Source organism: Sphaerodactylus townsendi, linkage group LG09 (genome assembly GCF_021028975.2).
Source record: "Sphaerodactylus townsendi isolate TG3544 linkage group LG09, MPM_Stown_v2.3, whole genome shotgun sequence".
In the NCBI taxonomy this organism is placed as follows: Eukaryota; Metazoa; Chordata; class Lepidosauria; order Squamata; family Sphaerodactylidae; genus Sphaerodactylus; species Sphaerodactylus townsendi.
The window spans coordinates 42,751,622-42,769,705 of NC_059433.1; the positions used below are offsets into that span (position 1 = coordinate 42,751,622).

Consider the following 18,084-nt stretch of genomic DNA (forward strand, 5'->3'; position numbering starts at 1 on the left):
ATGACGAGGTTATTATGTTTTGAATAAATTCTATTAATTTTCAGTGTCAAATGATTTAGTCTGAGTTTAATGTAATGCAACAAATGCACGAAGGTATACCCATTAATTGCAGCTCCTGGCTTGGACAAATATATTGTCAGTGGCCTTCTTTGTTTCTTTGTGACTGTTCTTTGAATCCTGATGCTGCATATTGGTTCATGCTGAGCTGGCTCTGAGAATAAAATTCCATCCAGAACCAAGTCTCAAAAGGTATCTTTCATGTTTCACAGGACTGCAAACACAATACTTTCATAGGGCATTCTGTAGGACTTGGGGTAAGCTGGTTTGGATTCTATGGAGCACCTCCAGGGGAACTCCCCAGAGGGACTGCCGTTTCATGTGCTTCTTGTCCCCTGCAAATTGTTACAAACAAGTAAGTTGCTAATCAGAAGTATAACAGTATATTTCAGCAATATCCAGTAAGTTCTGTTAGGTAACTCCCCTCCCTCCCCTCCCTTGCATGTCAATTTTCACTTCTCTCCGCTCACGTGGTGGGCTATGCTCCAAATGTCGGGCCCCTCCTCCCTCCTCCCTTGCATGCCATCCCTCCTCCTCCCCCCCCTCCCCGGCTAGGGTGGGTGGACCAGGGTCCAAAATGCCAGGGCCCCTCCTGCTTCCTCTCTCCCCTTTGCATGTCACCTCCCTCCCTCCCTCCTCCTCCACTAGGGGGCGGGTGGGCTGGCATGTCCAGATACTGGCCCTCCTCCCTTTGCATGCCACCCCTCACTCCCTCCCTATATAGGACTAGGGATGCAAACAGGCAGGACTCATTCTAAAGTGCCACTTTGGTTGGACCCCACAATCCTGTCCATAGCAAAGAAGCTGAAAGCAACACAAAAACATGGGAGTAGGGAAGAATCTGCAGAGACAGTGTCACATGATGAGAATTCTGTTGACCCTCTTAGAAATTATGGTTCTTATTTGTCCAGGAGCTGGAAGTTTTCCAGTAGTTTTCTGAATATAAACCATCACTCAGGGACTTTCTGCAAAATGTGTGGTCTATTAGAAAATCTACAAGCTTATAGGGCCATTCCATGGAAAATAAAATCTAATCCAAGCTTAGCCTTTGTCCAGCTGCTTGTTTCTGGTTATCTGTGCCAGCAAAAAGCACACACCTAAAAGACTGTGTGTGCATGATTTCAGCAACATATAGTCCAGAGGAGTTTTTGCTACGAGTAAACATTTTTGGCTAAATAGGTAATTGTCTGGATCTCTGTGGCCAACGTCACCAAGTATTATAATTACTCCACCATAATCATAATCATTAATGAAAACAATTACTGCAATAAATGCATGGCATATGTGTGGAATTTGTGGTTGTAGCTGTGAAACTTGTAATGTTGAAGCTAATCCTCCAAACATTGATTTCAGTTTCAGTCCCACCTGTCACTTGGATAATGAAGGTGAAGTCTTCTGTGATAAATGCCCTACAGGCTATGCAGGCGCCAAGTGTGAAAGGTATGAAAACTGAACACACACAGATGGTTGTTCTCAGCCGAACCTCTCTGTAACTTATAAGAATATGTAATGCAGTGCTTAGGGAGGAGGGAAACATAGCTCTTGTCTCCTGTTTTACGATTTGTTCTCAAAATATACATCTCAGTCCCATTGCAGCTTTGGGGTTTCAAGACTATCAAACTATTAAGACAAAACAACTCTACATAATCTCCAAAATAATTGGAAGTTAAACTAGATGGGAGGTGTTTCTGTTCAGAATTTTCAACAATTTGATTAAAAGTAAAAAAGAAGTTGCGGGAGAACTGCATTGGCACAGACACACTGTGGTGGAGAATAACCCTTTCCGCACTTTAAAATATTCCACCAAAATTGTTATTTCTCTTTGGGAAATTTTGTTTGGATACCATAGTCTTTGATATACTCATACTGGATTCTTACAAGTTAACTCTTGTTACCCTATACCACTTGGCTTTTAAGACTACTTCTTGTTCGCAGTTATGATTTTAGTCAATCCATAATCTCATGAGATTGGTGACATTGCTATACCAATGATTTTCACAGTGTATACCCCTCATACGTTTTCTACCCTCATAAGTTCATCAAGGTGGCTAACATTGTAAACATGAGCAATAAAATCATATCTTAGAAATCATTAAAACTGAGCAAAAACACATACTTAACAGTGAAGTCCTATGGGGGGACCGAATTGACTAGTGAAGCCATTGCATTTGCCCCATCCACCTGTGCAAGGGGTGCCACTTCTGATGGAAGGGGAAGAGGCTGCTGTGGCCAGTCACCCTTCGGCTCTGCAGCAGCGAACCACAGGCTGAGGCATTCCTGGGGTGGAGCCCACGTTAGTTGGCTTCCACTGGGCTTTGCAGCCAGTTATGCCATGGCCTGGAGCTTGGAATTATGCCACCCTTTTGGGTGATGTAAATCCATGTAGCCCTGTGGAGGGCTTTCTGGTGGAGGGGGTTTATTTTTAAATTGTTTGTCTCCGCACACTGTTGGAAAGTCCTCTGAAGGCAGTGTGATGGCCTGGCAGTGGCAACATCTCCAGCTGCCTCTAACTGTAGATTGGGCTGTAAAACAACTAAAATCAGAGCTGAAATACATGTACGAAAACATAAAAAGCAATAGTAAAACCATTGGGCAAGACACTGAGGGAATGCCAAACAAAATTTTAAAAAATCTTCAACCGCTGGCAGAAGATGGCAACAAAAGGTGACAATTGACAATTGATGAATGAGTCTAGAGTTCTAAAGTTTTGCTGGCACAACAAACGCATCCCTTTCCCAGGTTGCCACCTATTTAATCTCAGAAGGCGAGACACCCAAAGAATGGCCTCAGAAGATAGCTTCAGTAATTGGGTAGGTTTGTAAGGGACGAGGCAGTCTTTCAGGTAAGTTGGTCCCAGACCATGTAGAACTGAAAGCTCAGCAGCAGCACCTTGAATTGTGCTCCACTCCAGTTAACATTCTGGCTGCAGCATTCTGAATGAATTGAACTTTCATGGTCAGCTCCACATAGAGTGCATTATAGTAATTTAATATAGCTGTAATCGCGGCATGCACTACATCAACCAGATTCTTCCCAGGAAAGACAGTAGCTGGCTAACCAGTTGAACATGATAAAAGGCATGCTTCTTAACCAACCACATTTAGTTTTGTGACAACTTCATAAAACTGAGGGCACTGCTTCCTGTATTAGTGTCCACTATGTTCTATGGAGGCAGAAGCTTTTGCCCTCTTTTCACAAAGCACCTAGAAGGGAAATTACCATGCACACTTTAGGATAACGTTATATTTCTAATCTTAGACCACAGTTTTCTATAATCAGACATCATTTTCAATTCATTGTGCAGATGTGCAGCTGGGTACTTCGGTAACCCTTTGGTGCCTGGACAGTCATGTATGCCTTGTGACTGCAATGGAAATGTAGACACAGTGGAAGATGACTACTGTAATTCACTCACAGGAGAGTGCTTAAAATGTATTGGAAATACAGCAGGACATCACTGTGAAAAGTGTGCTGATGGGTTCTTTGGGGATGCAGTAACCAAAAAAGACTGTCGTGGTGAGTTGTTGCTCTTAAATTAATTTGTCAAGAATTTGTGTACATGTGTGATAGTTGGTGCCCCAAAATAATATATCAGGTTTAAGAATATGAATGAGTTGGCAAATAAAATTAATGAACTGATAACCTGACATTAAACATTGTAACTGTTGCAAGGAATGTATAGCCTCATGTTTTGTCATGCTGTTCTGGTAAACCTCTTGGTCACATTGTTCTAATTTGCTTGTTAGTTCATTTCTGTGAGGGTTATCCTGGGTAAAGGACTGTTACTTCAGCTATTTGTTTAGAATCAGTGTGCTATATGTTCTTGACTTTTTTATTCATGGTTTGGTGCTGTGTGCATCATCATGAGGGAGGTCCTTGGTCTCATGCCTCTCATTTCTTCTGTCCTCACTCACTGCAATTTTATTGGTTACTTCTTCTTTTACAGCAAACTTTTGATTGCTGTTACATTAGAACTGGCAAACTATGACTTGTGCTTGCCCTAAGAAACAGAATGCAAAACCAAGGCCCTGTTCCTAGTTTAGAATTATAGTTTGATGTGTAAGAATATAGTTTTTTACATTTTGGTTGTAATGGCAGGAGAGAAGGTAGTACAAGCTAATAAATTCATTTTTAAATTTTGGGTTATTTCTGGAAATGAACAGCTTCCTGCCATTCAATCCCAATTTAGGGTTCAATCCTTCTCCATTTGGAATTTCATCCAAAAAGTTTACTTTGAAATTGCAGACTTGACAAAACAGAACCCGAGGAGAGACAGATGAAACGTCCTATGCCCTTATCCATTTTTCCACCCAGTGTTTGCAAATACAGCCAGTGGGGAATATAATCTCTTATCCAGGCAGTTAAAAAACCATTTCTGGCATTTCCCCCACAGACATAATATCCCGAGGGAATACTGGGATCAAACATACCGGGTTGTTTGCATCTCGGTTTCTCCCTTTGCATAGCTGCCCTGTCAGAATGTTCAGGCCGGGAGGAAGAACTCCAGTGAATTATCCACGTGAATGTTTACATTTACGTAGTTTACATATGTTTACATACATTTATGTAGTTTACATAGATTCCTGCACATGTGTGAACATTCCCGTTTTTCTGACATTCTGATTGGCTATAGCTATGGGGCGGGGAGAGCAGGCAGCGAGGCATAAAAAATAAACTGGTCCATCTCCTACGGTGTTTGCATGGGAGTAGGATTGGCCCAGGCTTTAAAAAAAGAATCTCCAATTTTATTGTTTTTTTAAAGCTGCGGGATAAGGGAAATCTTGCGGGGTGGGCCCGATTTGGGCCTGGAAGCCATGCAGAAGTCATGGCCAAACCGGGATGTTTCACCTCCTTATCCCAGGATATATTGGCTGTGTGGAAAATGCCTCTCTTTGCCTTTATCAAGTCCCTTTTTTTGCAGAAGCAAGGCAGACATTTAGAGATTCTTCTGGACTTTATCTAGGCAGTTGATGTCAGGCAAATGTAGTTGCCATGAACTTTATTGGAAATTGCTAGGATTTGATGAATAATCCAAGAGAATGAGCTCCCTGTTCTAATTGAGGGATCCAATAATTTTGCAATCAGCTCTACTGATTTCTTTCACTATAATTTTAAATAGTTTAAATGCCTAATTAATAATAATACATAAAATAAGTTTGTTTCCAAGAGTCTTGTGTCTTTTTGGGATTCATAAAGATGTGAATTTTCTCTTCTCATTTAGTTTAGTACATGTCTGCATTGTAGAACCAAATGTGTTTTAATATATAGAATAAGACTATACAGATGTGAGCCTGAAACAGAAGAAAGTTCTACACAACTAATAATTACTTCATCCCATTAACTTTTAATGTTTTCTTGATCTTGCTTTCTATATGTGTAAGTTTGTGAGTGCCATTCGAACAGCTCTGTTTCCAGCATCTGCCATCACGAGACTGGTTTGTGCCAATGCAAGTCAAATGTGATAGGACAAAGATGTGACAGGTGCTTGGTAAGAGATAATATACTTTTATTAAGACTGTAATTGCTAGTTATAGTGTTGGTGGATCTACATGCTATATTGACATAGTATACTTATAATGCTCTTGTGAGGAGGGAAGACAGGATTGTATATCCCAATCAAAACAGATCTCAGAAGCTAAGCAGGGTCTGTTCTTGGAAGAGAGACTACCAGGGAGAACTCTGCAGAGGAAGGCAATGGCAAACCTCCTCTGCTTCTTACTTGCCTTAAAAACAGCTTGGTGGAGTCACTAAAAGTTGGCTACAATTGTACGATAGTTTATATACACACACAGTTCTATCAGGAGATGTAAGTCTAACATCTCCCAGTTAGGCAGGAGAACATCTTGACTGGGTGATTCCTACCCTTCCTCAGGGAGGCAGGAAATAGATCTTGAACTTCTGTTTCCTTTGGTGTGGATCAGCCACATTCAGTCTTTGTCCTGCCTCAGATGGGAGTAGCAGTGTTCAAAGTAGGCTATTTGCTTAAAACCTATACTTCTTCATCTGTTTAATTCTATACCTTCCTTTTCTCCCTGTTTGCTTCATTTTTACTACTTAATTCTATCCTTCTTAATTCTAGTTGTTCCTTTAAGCTCTCATCTATTTTCCCTTCTCCTCCTTTCCCCCACTACCAGTAGGGAAAAAAGCAGGCTATGGAGGCGCTCAGCACATTCTTAAGTTGAACAATGTCGAGGGATGATGACTTTTTGTTGAAGGAGGAAATGGGAGTTCCTCTCACAGCCCACAGAGAACAGGATGAAGAAAAGGAACCAACTTCCCCAGGGCCTGCTGCTGCAGCTCACCCTTAGGTATACTCGGCTAGAGGAGAAGAAAACCAAATAATGGCATGAAAATGTTGTGGTGGCCATTTTGACTCAGCAAAGTCTCCAAGATTATTCCAATAAAGGCACAGCTGCAGGAGAGATATGAGCACCTGGGTCTCTTCTTCAACTGGTGACTAAGACCTACCTTCCTGGTTTATTTGGGAGTAAAGACCCTCATCAGGGCAACAACTACTTTCTCCAGAGGTAATGGATTCTTTTAAGCAATCTGTACTAGAACTGTTCATTGCCTATCATGACTGGAGAGGGGAACAATCCTCACACAGTAAGGCAGAGCTAAGGGAGGAGGAGGGGAATCTTATGTCTGATAATGAAGAAACCCCTATTGAAGTCCCTGAAAAATCCCTAAGATTGTTCAAACCTGATGATTATCTTCTAACAACAAAGTATCTGCTAACAACAAAGCTATTGCAGCATTGGATTTACAAGAAACTTACTAGATAGGTCCTCTGTAGATAAGAAGCTGAAAAAGGGCAGACCTTTGAACAACAAAGAAATTTTCCTGTGCTGTGATGTCACAGAAGAGGTTTTTACTTTCCTGATTTCTCTGAGAGACAACTCAAAAAAGGTTGAGACAAACCCATTGCCAAAAAACCCTTTCCTTCCTCAGTCAAAAAGCTTTTATGCCCTTCCTAGCTTTACCAACCAGTTCCTTAACATCCCCCTTGTGGATACACATATTGATGCTCTTCAGCAAATGGAGAAGGTAGCATTTGTGATCCTTTGGACAAAACAGTTATGTTTGCTCTCAGAAAGACCCATGAAGCCATAGCTATGTCTATCCGTTCATCAGCTACTTCATCTCTTGTATCCAGAGCAACTACTGTTTTGGCACAAAAACTCATCCAGTTGCTGCCTCTGTCCAGATGCTGGCGGGAACCAACAGAATTCTGAATGCCAGTTCATTCACAGCTGATGCCATCTTAGATGCCCTTGTCTTCTCTTCTAGAGCCCTGCGCTGTTACAGCACATCAGAACATCTGGCTGAGAGCTTGGTCAGCTGACTTTCAATCTAAATACATCATCAATGCATACCTCTTTCAGGGAGGTTGATTGTTTGGAGAACTAGAGGAAATCTTGGTGGACATATAGGACATGCCTAGATATGTCAGCAGAAATGACAGGAAAACCTTAGCCCACCTTACATTCAGGTCTCGGTGTACTTTACCTAGATTCGCTAAGGATTCTATAAAATCTACCTGGGAGAACAACAACAATTCTGGTCGTTCTTTTCATTGCCAAGGCTTCTACAAGCTGTTCATCAACTCCAACAAAACTGACAAAACCAACTGGTATACCAAAAATCCTGAAGCATGACATACTCCTGTGGGAGGAAGACTATTGCAATTCCAACAGGTGTGGTCCTAACATCAGTTGGATGCATGGATGTTGGACATTATTTCCAAGGGTCCTTAGAGTTTTCTAGGATTCCTCCTCAGAGATTCATACCTTCGCCAAGGTGCAAGAGCAAAATCAAGTAACTCAGAACTCAGATGGCTCTCCAGCACCTTTGGGAAATTTGGGCGATAGAAGAGGTACTGCCAGATGAAGAACAACAGGGGACTAATTTCATATTATTCACTGTCCCCAAGAAGATCAGGCACTGGAGAGCCATGCTGGATTTAAAATTCCTCAATGAATTCATAAAACCGAGGAAGTTTCAGCTACAGTCCATTTGTTCCATCACAGAGGTTCTATGACCAAATGATTTCATGACATCTTTGGACTTGACCGAGGCTTACCTCCATATTCCCATTCTGCCTGGCCACAGGAAATATCTCCGTTTCTGTGTCAACAGCAGTCACTTTCACTACCATTCAGGCTACCAACAGTGCCATTTGTATTTTCCAAGGTCCTCCAGGCACTAATCACCTATCTGAGGGATTAGGTGTGCATATCCACCCTTACCTGGATGACCTCCTCATAAGATTCAGTTCCAAGGAAAAATCTTTGACAGACACACAGACAGCCCTCCAGGAGTTACAGAACCATGGCTTCCTCTTTCGGGTGTTGCAGAGCCTGGACAAGAGCTCCCCACTCCTACCCAATGTCTGGAACATCTGGGACTCATCATGGACTTGTCTTGTTGTACCCTTTTTGTCCTCGAAACCAAGATTCAGAAGATCAGGGGCATGGCTGTTCAATTAATGCAGAGCAAATCATACTCACTGATGCAGCTAGCCAAACTGATGGGTGTCATGATCTTGACCATCGACCCCATCCAGTGGGGGCACCTACACTTCATAGACATACAGAGGCTGTTACATCCTCATCAACTGAATGTCATGAACAAAATAGACAAGAAGATACCTATTTCTCAGGAAGTACATTCTAGCCGGAGTTGGTGGATCCAACCAAAAAACCTGCATCAAGGCAAGGTATACTACATCTCGAACCAACTACTGATATTTGTTGTCTGAACAGACAATTGTGATGTTGAAATGTATCTGAACAGTTGGGGGTGGGGGTAATCTCATTTGTCATAGCTACATTCAGAAGGCCTAAAAATCCTTCTTTGGGCAGAGACCAACCTTGTGTCTATCTGGGGTGCTTAAATGTCCAGATTTACTAAGTTGCCTGCCAGTCCCAAATTCTGAGTGTTCTGTAAAGAAGTCCCTATTCATGGTTTCCAGTTTCCACTTGAACCAGGAAATATGCCTAGCCACCTTCTGCCTGAAGCCTTCTCATCTCACAGAGAAACTGTGGCATAAATTAGATGTCAGAAGAGCTCTGAAAAGGTTCATTAAAATAACAGAACCTTTTCGGAAATCAGACTCTTCATTTCCATCAGTACTCCTACTAAAGGGAAACCCATGTCCAAGGTTTTGATTAGGTCAACATTCAAATCTTGTATTCTCAAAGTCTACAAGGCCAATAAGATACCAGCTCCAACTGGAATTAATGGCACATTCTATACCCTTTTCAACAAAAAGAATTAACTTCGTCTACCGCATGCTGAACTGTCCTTGTTTTAGAATGCTCCACTTGGGTCCTATTATTAACAGAACTAGGTAGGAACTAAGACCCTAGTGGAACATTCGAAAAAAAGGTGGTCCAGCATGGGGTGGATGAAATTACAGTTCTGTTTAGTTCTTTTTGTTGGAAAGGGTTTATGCACAGTGCTGCTATCTATGCAGCATTCTCCAACTGGGCATCAGTAGATAAATTTGTAGGGCTGCAACTTGGTCCATGCCTTCAACCTTCATTAGGAACTGTACATTGAACTTAATAGTTCTGCTGAAGCAGCCTTTGGTAAGAAAGTGTAACATTAAATTCTGGATTAATAATTAATAGACGATGTCCCACCCATTCAGGGACACTGCCTTGAGAGGTCCTAGACAAGATGTCCTCCAGCCTCATTGGAAGAACAGACAGTTGGATATTCACTGAATGGTTTTTCTCCTATGAGGACAGGAGGATATCTTGTCCATCCTGACTGCATCGGCTGTACACAATCCTACCAAGACCACTGTGAATAACACTTACTATGTTACTATTGTTCCTTCTAAATACTGTAACTTCTTGTTCTTCCTGTTCCTTAAAAGGTGTACTTTCTGGTTAACAGTAATGACAGTTTCACAGTTTCAGTTTGAGTTGTCATTAGCCATAAATCAGACTGCTAACAGAATAACCAGACTAAGATGGCTGATCCATACCAAAGGAAACATGAAGCTAAAGATTTGTTTCCTTCCTCCCTAAGGAAGGGCGATAACCCAGTCAAGATGTCCTGCTGTCCTCCTAAGAGAAGGACCATTCATGATGAGTATCTGTCAGGGTCCCCCTCCAGGGTACCAAAAGGGGTACCCGGTTGCCGTCCCACCTATCCCTTCCCGGGCGTTGGTACCTCCCGGCCTCACCCCTGGTCGTGTGGGGTGGTTCAAATTGGGTGCCCTAATACACCCCAGGCTATCCAGCCCAGACTAGGCAGTCAAGAGGAGAGCCCACCATAGGGCTCCCTTCCTCCAGCCCTCCAGCCCAGACTAAGCAGCCAAGAGGAGAGCCTGTTCACAGCACAGGACTCCCTTCCTCTAGCCCTCCAGCCCAGACTAAGCAGCCAAGAGGAGAGCCTGTTCACAGCACAGGACTCCCTTCCTCTAGCCACTTCTCTTCCCTGCCTGCTATTCTCCTCCTCCACTAACCCCTGTGTCTTCTTCCCAACCTCTCCCTGCTTCTCCTCCAGCCTCCGGTCTCCTGTCTCCGTCCTTCCCTTTCCCACAGCCACAACAACTCTTCCCCAGGTGTCCTCGTTCCTCTCCTTTTATCCCCTCCCCACCCTGGTCTGTTCTTGAAAACCCCTCCCTTCTCCAGCCACGCCTTCCTCCCGACCATCGGGCTTGGCCCGGCACCAGCTGTGAGGCCGGGACGCCGCCTCCTCCAGCGCCGCCTGCCTGTGGAGCGGCCGGCCGCGACTGCTCCTGTCCGGGGAGCGTCAGGCCGGCAGAACCTCCGTTGGCGGCCCCGGGGATCTCGGTCGCAGTGTCCGCCGGCCGGAGGCGAGGCCCCGGCCTCCCCGGCAGGCTCGCCTCCTCCCTCCCCGGCCTCAGTCCAGGGCCGGGGCTGCCGAGTTCCGTCGGCGGCACTGGAGCCGCCTCGGTGTCGACGGAGGGACTCCCCGCCTCCTCCATCCGGCGCCGCGCGGGGAGCCGCGCTTCTCGGCCCCGTGGCCAAGCGGGTGACGACGGGGGTGGCCCGCCCGAGCCCTGTGGGAAGGCTGGCCGGGCCGAAGACGGTGGAGGCGGCGGCAGCGGCAGCGGCAAGTCCGGGGAGGGGTGGGCCCCCGCTCCCGGACAGTATCCAAGGGTCCATTCTTTTCGTATTTTCTGAAAACTTTCCACCTTGCATATCACTATGAATTTTACATTTTTTTTCTAGCTCTATTAGACAATAAGTGCAGGGTACTCATACTGGTCCACTGGATGGAGACTTCATTAAATTATTTGGTAACTGGAAAAATTGCCATTTTAAAAAGCTATCATTTAAGTGCTGGCTATTTTTTGTAGGGACTATTTTTGCTTATCCATCTCAGTAAACTTTAAGGCATCTTGAAATTTGTTTTGCATCCTACATTATATAGTCTAATTAATAGTGTAATCCTAAATGAAGTTACACTCTTCTAAACCCATTGAAGTTGATGTGCTTCGAATTGAGTAACTGGCCCCTCCCTAGTTAGACCAACATCAGAATGGTGTCAACCAATAGCTATTCCCTTTTCCCTGCAGTTGAGACAGAATCGTACAATGATGAAAAAGAAAACAAGAAAGAGAGGACTTTTTTCTTTCAGTGAACTATCAGATTTTGCTGAAATGCTTTCCTTCTTCAACAGGTTGGTTATTATGGCTTAAGTACTGGACTTGGCTGTCTTCCTTGTAACTGTAGTAAATCTGGCTCAGTTGCCGAGGACTGTAGTGATGAAGGACAGTGTCACTGTGTGTCAGGAGTGGCTGGGGAGAAATGTACTCATTGTGCTTATGGATTTTATGCATTCCAAGATGGTGGTTGCACACGTAAGTTATAACCCATCCACTGATTGTGGTTTCCTACATTAAGCAAGTTTTCTTTTAGCAGAATGCTTTGAACTACACAACAGGAAAGATCACTTGTGAGATTGTTTAACATGCATTTGTGAAGGCTTGTCAGAAGAATGTTATCAAAGTCTATCAGTTTTGTTGACAGTGTGAAGGTGACTATTTCTACCAATGAAATCAAAATTGGTTGAACTATACCATATTCCTTTTGAGATAGAAACTATAGGAAACACATTGGTATTAGGATACCTTTTACTGCCGACTTACTTGTTAACTTTTTTTTGCCAGTGCATTCAAATAGAATTGTGGTTAATCATAATATTGGCCTAGCATCATCTAACATGAACATAAACATCAGTGGAATGGTGGTGGTGGTGGGGTTGGGGTTGGGGGAAGAGTTAAGCCAAATGGCATGTTGAGTTTTTTCACTTTCTAGCAGGAAAATGAACTTATGGATATGTGCAGCTATGTGCGCAACAGCTTAGGGGACCCAATCTGATGTCTGTGCAAATACTGTAAAGAACTTGTGGGGAAAGTACTTGTGAGGAAACCTGGAAGAGGAGCCGTAATCAAGATTACCACCAGAGATAAGGAGCAAAACTATTAGGACAGGCATGCCTTTAATAATCAATGACAGAACATATTTCCTTTATCCCCTTTGCAGCTTGTAACTGTGCTCATACTCAGAACAACTGTGATAGAGATTCTGGGCAATGCATTTGCCCACCTCATACTGAAGGAGAAAAATGTGAACTCTGTGAAGAAAATTTCTGGGGTCTTGATCCAGAAAAAGGATGTAAGGTAATACTACATGTGGTGGATAGTGTTGTTTTTTTTCAAATTGTGGCACACTTTTGCTGTTTCCAGCATATGTTGGTTCTGCTTTGTGTTGGAAAGCAAAAAGGCTTTTCTTTGTATCTAGAACAACCAATTTCCTTTTTCCGTTTCCATAATTCTAAATGCTGATAATTTCATTTGATCATTAATCAAGCTTAGAACATTTCAAAGTTCTTTATCACAGAACTCTGTTAATGCCAAGTTTTACTGTGAATGTTTGCTGAGCGTTTCCTAGATAAAATTGATCATATTTGCCAGGGCAACTTATTTAACATGTTTGTGTAAGAATCTTATGGCAGTTGCTTGGAGGCATATTGCATCACTATCAAAACCATGACCATTTTGACTTGGTGTATCTTGCTGAAGATACTGAAGATAATGTTGGCTTGGTATTGCCCAACATGAAAATAAGCATCAGTGGAATGGGGGGAGGGGTCCAATAGTGGGGAAGAGTTAAGCCAAATGGCATAATGAGTTTGTTCACATACTAGAAAGGAAACGTACTTATGGATATGCACAGTAAAAATACTTACAGATATGTCCAGTAAAAGCAAGGGCCCCAACCATTTTAATCCCTGTAGGCACCATTGAAATTTTGAGAGGGAGTCGTGATTTCCACCCCATAATGGCTGCCATAAGAGGCACAGCCAAGCATAATACCTCCCTCTTCATTTTTCAAAAGAATTGCATAGCAACCATGCTGAGCACATGAAGCTGCTATAGTCAGTCCAGGTTAGTATTATCTGTACTCTGGTGTGAAGCATGGTTCAGCCACGGGGAGGACAGCAAACCTGGATATAGAAGGAATGAACACTTACTGGATTCGTAAGGTTAGAATAAAAGTCCCTCTTTGTGTGCTTTTCAAAATAAGTTCATGGCGAAAGTAGGTTAGGCCTGAAGGAGGATTGGAACAACACACTAGCTAAGGAAAGTCTAGGTGTTTACCAGTTCTGTTGATCCTCTAGTCAGGGTAGCCAGTATTTACTGGATGCTTATTCATTTCTATACCCAGTTGAAGAGCTGTTTCATGTTTAAAGACTTTAACAACTAGGGGTGTGCACCATTTTATCTGGAATTTTTTGGGCTCATGTTTAAAAACATGAAAATTTTTCAAAAAAGCTGAACCCCATACTAGTTCCCCAGCCTTTTCTGACTTTTCAAAATGTTTAAGATCTATTAAACCTGATCCCAGAAAATTCCAAGCCACCTCTGAAGTCCATGCAGGTCTTGGTGTTGGTAGGCGGTATACAGCTTAGCACTGGGCTCAGCCAAGCCCAGGATTCAACTCTATACTACCTGCCATCTTTGAGATCCACATGAACTTTGGAGGCCACAGAGCATAGCTAAACCCTGGCTTCATCTCAGCCCAGCATTCAGCTCTGCACCACCACTTCGGCCATTCATGTGGACTTCAGAGGCGGCAGCACAGAGCTGAATGCTGCGCCAAGCTCAGCATTTATCTCTCTGTCACCTGTGAGCCCATGTGGACTGCAGCAGTGATCAGCAGGTATGTGAAAAGGGGTTTCCCCATTTTTTTAATGGCAACACGGCTGAAGCAGCTGAAAAATGCCCACACAATCCGTAATTTTTCAGCATCTACTTGTTGACTTCCTTATATTGCTGCCATGCTGCCACTCCTGAAAGCAACTAATGAGGTATTTTTTGGGTTTTGTCCGTTTGTCCTTGCAGAATGTACTCCCATACAAACAGCTTTCAGTCACGATACTTCTATATAAATTTTTATAACATTCCCAGCCATTAAGATTTTCTCAGAAACCTTGTTTTGTGTGGCCTCATGGGCAAAGTTGGGAATGACAGGTCCTTTTTTGCTGTGGCCCCTCAACTTTGGAACAGTTCCGTAAAGGTACATTTTTAACTGCCAAATTTACATTTACTATGCATTTTGGAACATTTACAAATTTCTTCATATTTTTCTCTTTTCAGACCTGCAATTGTAGTGCTGTAGGCTCACTTAGTCTCCAGTGTGACCTGTTGACTGCTCAGTGCCAGTGTAAGGATGGCTATGGGGGAGAGAACTGTTCTGTGTGTGCCTTGGGATACAGAGACTATCCAGATTGTGTTCCTTGTGACTGTGATGTACGTGGAACCAAAGCAGACATATGTGACCAAAGTCAGGGAGTTTGCAGTTGTGAAGAGGACACAGGTGTTTGTGCCTGCAAGGTAGATCTTTCAGATACAATAAGAAATAATTGCCTATTTTTCTTTATACGTTTTTGTGTGTCTTATGACACAATTTTCTCCCATGTGTGATTGCACATTGGTTCTGAAAATTCCTGCAAAATAAATATATTTTCAACATCTGCAAATTCAGTTAGGCTTCCTGAATGAGTTGGTGCACTTAGATGAAAAATCATGAAAATTAACATGTGAATGTGATTAAGATAACGCGAAGATCAAAACAAGGTTTAACGTAAGGCAGAAGTAGGACAAACTAGATGTACTTTTTTGTGTGTCCCCCTACTTCCATCACACCTTCCAGTAGCAGAGACCAAATTTATTTTAGTTATGACATGGGTTGCAAATAGTCTGTGAGACAATGTTAACAAATAGTTGGTTGAATTACATGTTGCTATTACAGAGAAAACCTGGGAGGTAAAATAAGAATTTGAAGTAATTTCTACTATTACCCTCTATCCTCTCCATCCTCCAGAGTGATTTGTACTATAACACCTTCATTTTACCAACATCTTTATTTTGATTTTAACCCCAGAACACCATCATTACAGTTATAGGCACCAAAGAACATTTAGTGTAAATGAAATATAGTGAGGACTGGGTATGGGCTCTGTGGATATTAGCAGTATAAGTAGAGATGGATCAGAAGCTCCAAATGTGAGTGTGGACATGCTAAGCAAATGGTGAATCATATAATAAAGGGAGTATCCACTAATGGCATACCAAGCATGTATGTCGGATTTTGCTTTTTTAACAGAAACAACTCAGCAGTATTTGGGAAAACTTGAAATTGATTTGTGATTTTAAAAATTATGTATTTGAATTACATTTTAAATTGTATTCACATTTTAAATTTTGAATTAGATTTTAAGTGGATATGGAATTGATGGATATGCATTTGATTAAATTACTGTTACATGAAATAATGCCATATAATCAATAAATCTGTATTATGGTCATAGACCAACATAAGGTAGATAAGATACAAACAATTAAAATGTGATATATTAAAACAATAAATATATATCTAAAAATATCTGCTGCAAAAATGGGAACTCAAGAGAGTTGTTCAAATATCTAAAAGAATCTGTTGGAAAAAATGGGAACTCAAGAAAGTTGAAGAAAGTTGAATATTCCAAAATGGAATAAAGAAAAGGAAATATGAATATAAATGTTAAAATGAAACAAAAAAAACTAAAAAAGGGTAGACATAAGGGAACAATGAAATTGGCAAATAGAAGACTATAATGATCAAATCACAGTACACTCTAATAAGACAACCTTAATATTCATTAAGTCTGATTTTTCACAGATCATCCTATGATGTATTTCAAGTGCAGCTATGCAAAACCTGGCAACACTATATGTTTTATCAGGATTGGTATCTTTAAGCAGCAAGGAAGTATAAAATTGTCCTGTGTGACCTGGAAAACTATGCCGCAGTGGCAAAATAAAGCTCATGCATATACTTTTATAGTACTGACATTGGAGAAACATGTGCTCTTGATGGTTTATTTCGTTACCAGGACAATGTGTTTGGATTCCACTGCAGTGAATGCAAAACTGGAACATTTGCTCTCCATGCAAGTAATCCCTTGGGATGCATTCCATGTTTCTGTTTTGGGATGTCAGACTTTTGTTCTGAAGTCGATGATCATGTGAGAATTCCGGTTAGTAAAGCAATCTCACCTTCCATTTCTTGTTTTTTGTTCTGCTTTGTTCTCATTTTGTTACAATTTGTTTTGCAAGAAGCTTGACCTTTTTTATGCACTCTTTAACCTTTTTATGCACTCCCCATCCTCATCAGTTTGCTGTGCATTGAGCTGTACAGCCACAGCACAAATCCCAACGTTCTACCATACCCTTTGTGACAACTGTGCATAAAGGATCTCTCATTTTCACCTTGTCTTGCCTTGCCACTCTCCCCATCGCAAGCACTGACTTGCAGCCAAATATAAAAGGGGACAGAACACTGAGCACAAAAAGAACACCATCCACTGTCATGAACTTATGTTATATGAAGCATATTATATAAAGCAGTTATAAAATTGCTCCCAAATGTTACCTGCAAAAAAGTTATTTGAAGTCTTGCTGAATTTGAAAAATATACATTTTATAATGTGGGATGGCTTATTTTGACTTTGCAGGTAACACTAACTCCTGAACAGGATGTTTTGTATGTAGTCTCTCAAAGTAACTTCACTGGAACTAGTGAAGGCGTGTTTTCCCAGTTTCCTGATATTTTGATGGATGCCTCAACAGTCCGGCAACATTTGCATGCCGAGCCATTTTATTGGAAGTTACCAGATCAGTTCCAGGGAAACCAAGTAAGCATATGAAATGTTATTAGGTTTATTTTTTCTGAATGGTTTAAAGATACTTTATATTGCTTTCTTGTATAACTAGTCTAGTTTCAAAACTAATCTGCTTGCATGCTATTAGTAGAGGTATTTTTTATCCTGAAACAAAAGTGGCAACAAACGAAGAGAGCCAGCGTGGTATAGTGGTTCAGAGAAGGTGGATTCTAATCTGGAGAACTGGGTTTGATTCCCCACTCGTCCACCTGAATGGCAGAGACTTATCTGGTGAACCAGATGTGTTTCCACACACCTACATTCCTGCTGGGTGATCTTGGGCTAGTCACAGTTCTTCAGAACTCTCTCAGCCCCACCTATCTCACAAGATGTCTGTTGTAGAGAGAGGAAGGGAAAGGAGTTCATAGGCCACCTTGAGTCTCCTTACAGGAGAGGAAAGTGGGGTATAAATCCAAACTCCTCCTCCTCCTCCTCCTCCTCCTCCTCCTCCTCCTCCTCCTCCTCCTCCTCCTCCTCCTCCTCCTCCTCCTCCTCCTGCCTTGCTGAATTTTAGCAAAGTCATCAGCTCCTTTTAATCTAGGGCCCTTTCCACACAGCGGAAAAGGTGCTCCTCCACCGGCAGGAATTATGCCGGTGAAGGGGAGCGGGCCGTTCGCACAGGAGCGTGCGAGCGGCCCCCACAGAGGCCAGCACAGAAGAGGTGGCTCCGCACGGAGCCACCTCTTCTGTGTCCCCCCCACTGACCTCATCCTCCAACGTCGGCCTGGAGGGTTGCAGGGACCCGCCCATGCTGCCCTCCAACCTCCAGGGGTC

General features: G+C 42.4%; 1 protein-coding gene across 1 annotated transcript in view; it reads left to right on the forward strand.

Annotated features, from left to right (window-relative positions):
- Positions 1-18,084, forward strand: part of LAMA1 (laminin subunit alpha 1) — a 135,038-nt gene that overhangs the window by 58,951 nt on the left and 58,003 nt on the right. The window contains exons 17-25 of the mRNA XM_048508450.1: positions 270-412; positions 1,411-1,497; positions 3,362-3,573; positions 5,439-5,545; positions 11,722-11,902; positions 12,588-12,724; positions 14,705-14,941; positions 16,483-16,626; positions 17,104-17,283. Coding sequence (XP_048364407.1) covers positions 270-412; positions 1,411-1,497; positions 3,362-3,573; positions 5,439-5,545; positions 11,722-11,902; positions 12,588-12,724; positions 14,705-14,941; positions 16,483-16,626; positions 17,104-17,283 — 1,428 coding nt within the window. The remainder of the gene's footprint in view (positions 1-269; positions 413-1,410; positions 1,498-3,361; positions 3,574-5,438; positions 5,546-11,721; positions 11,903-12,587; positions 12,725-14,704; positions 14,942-16,482; positions 16,627-17,103; positions 17,284-18,084) is intronic.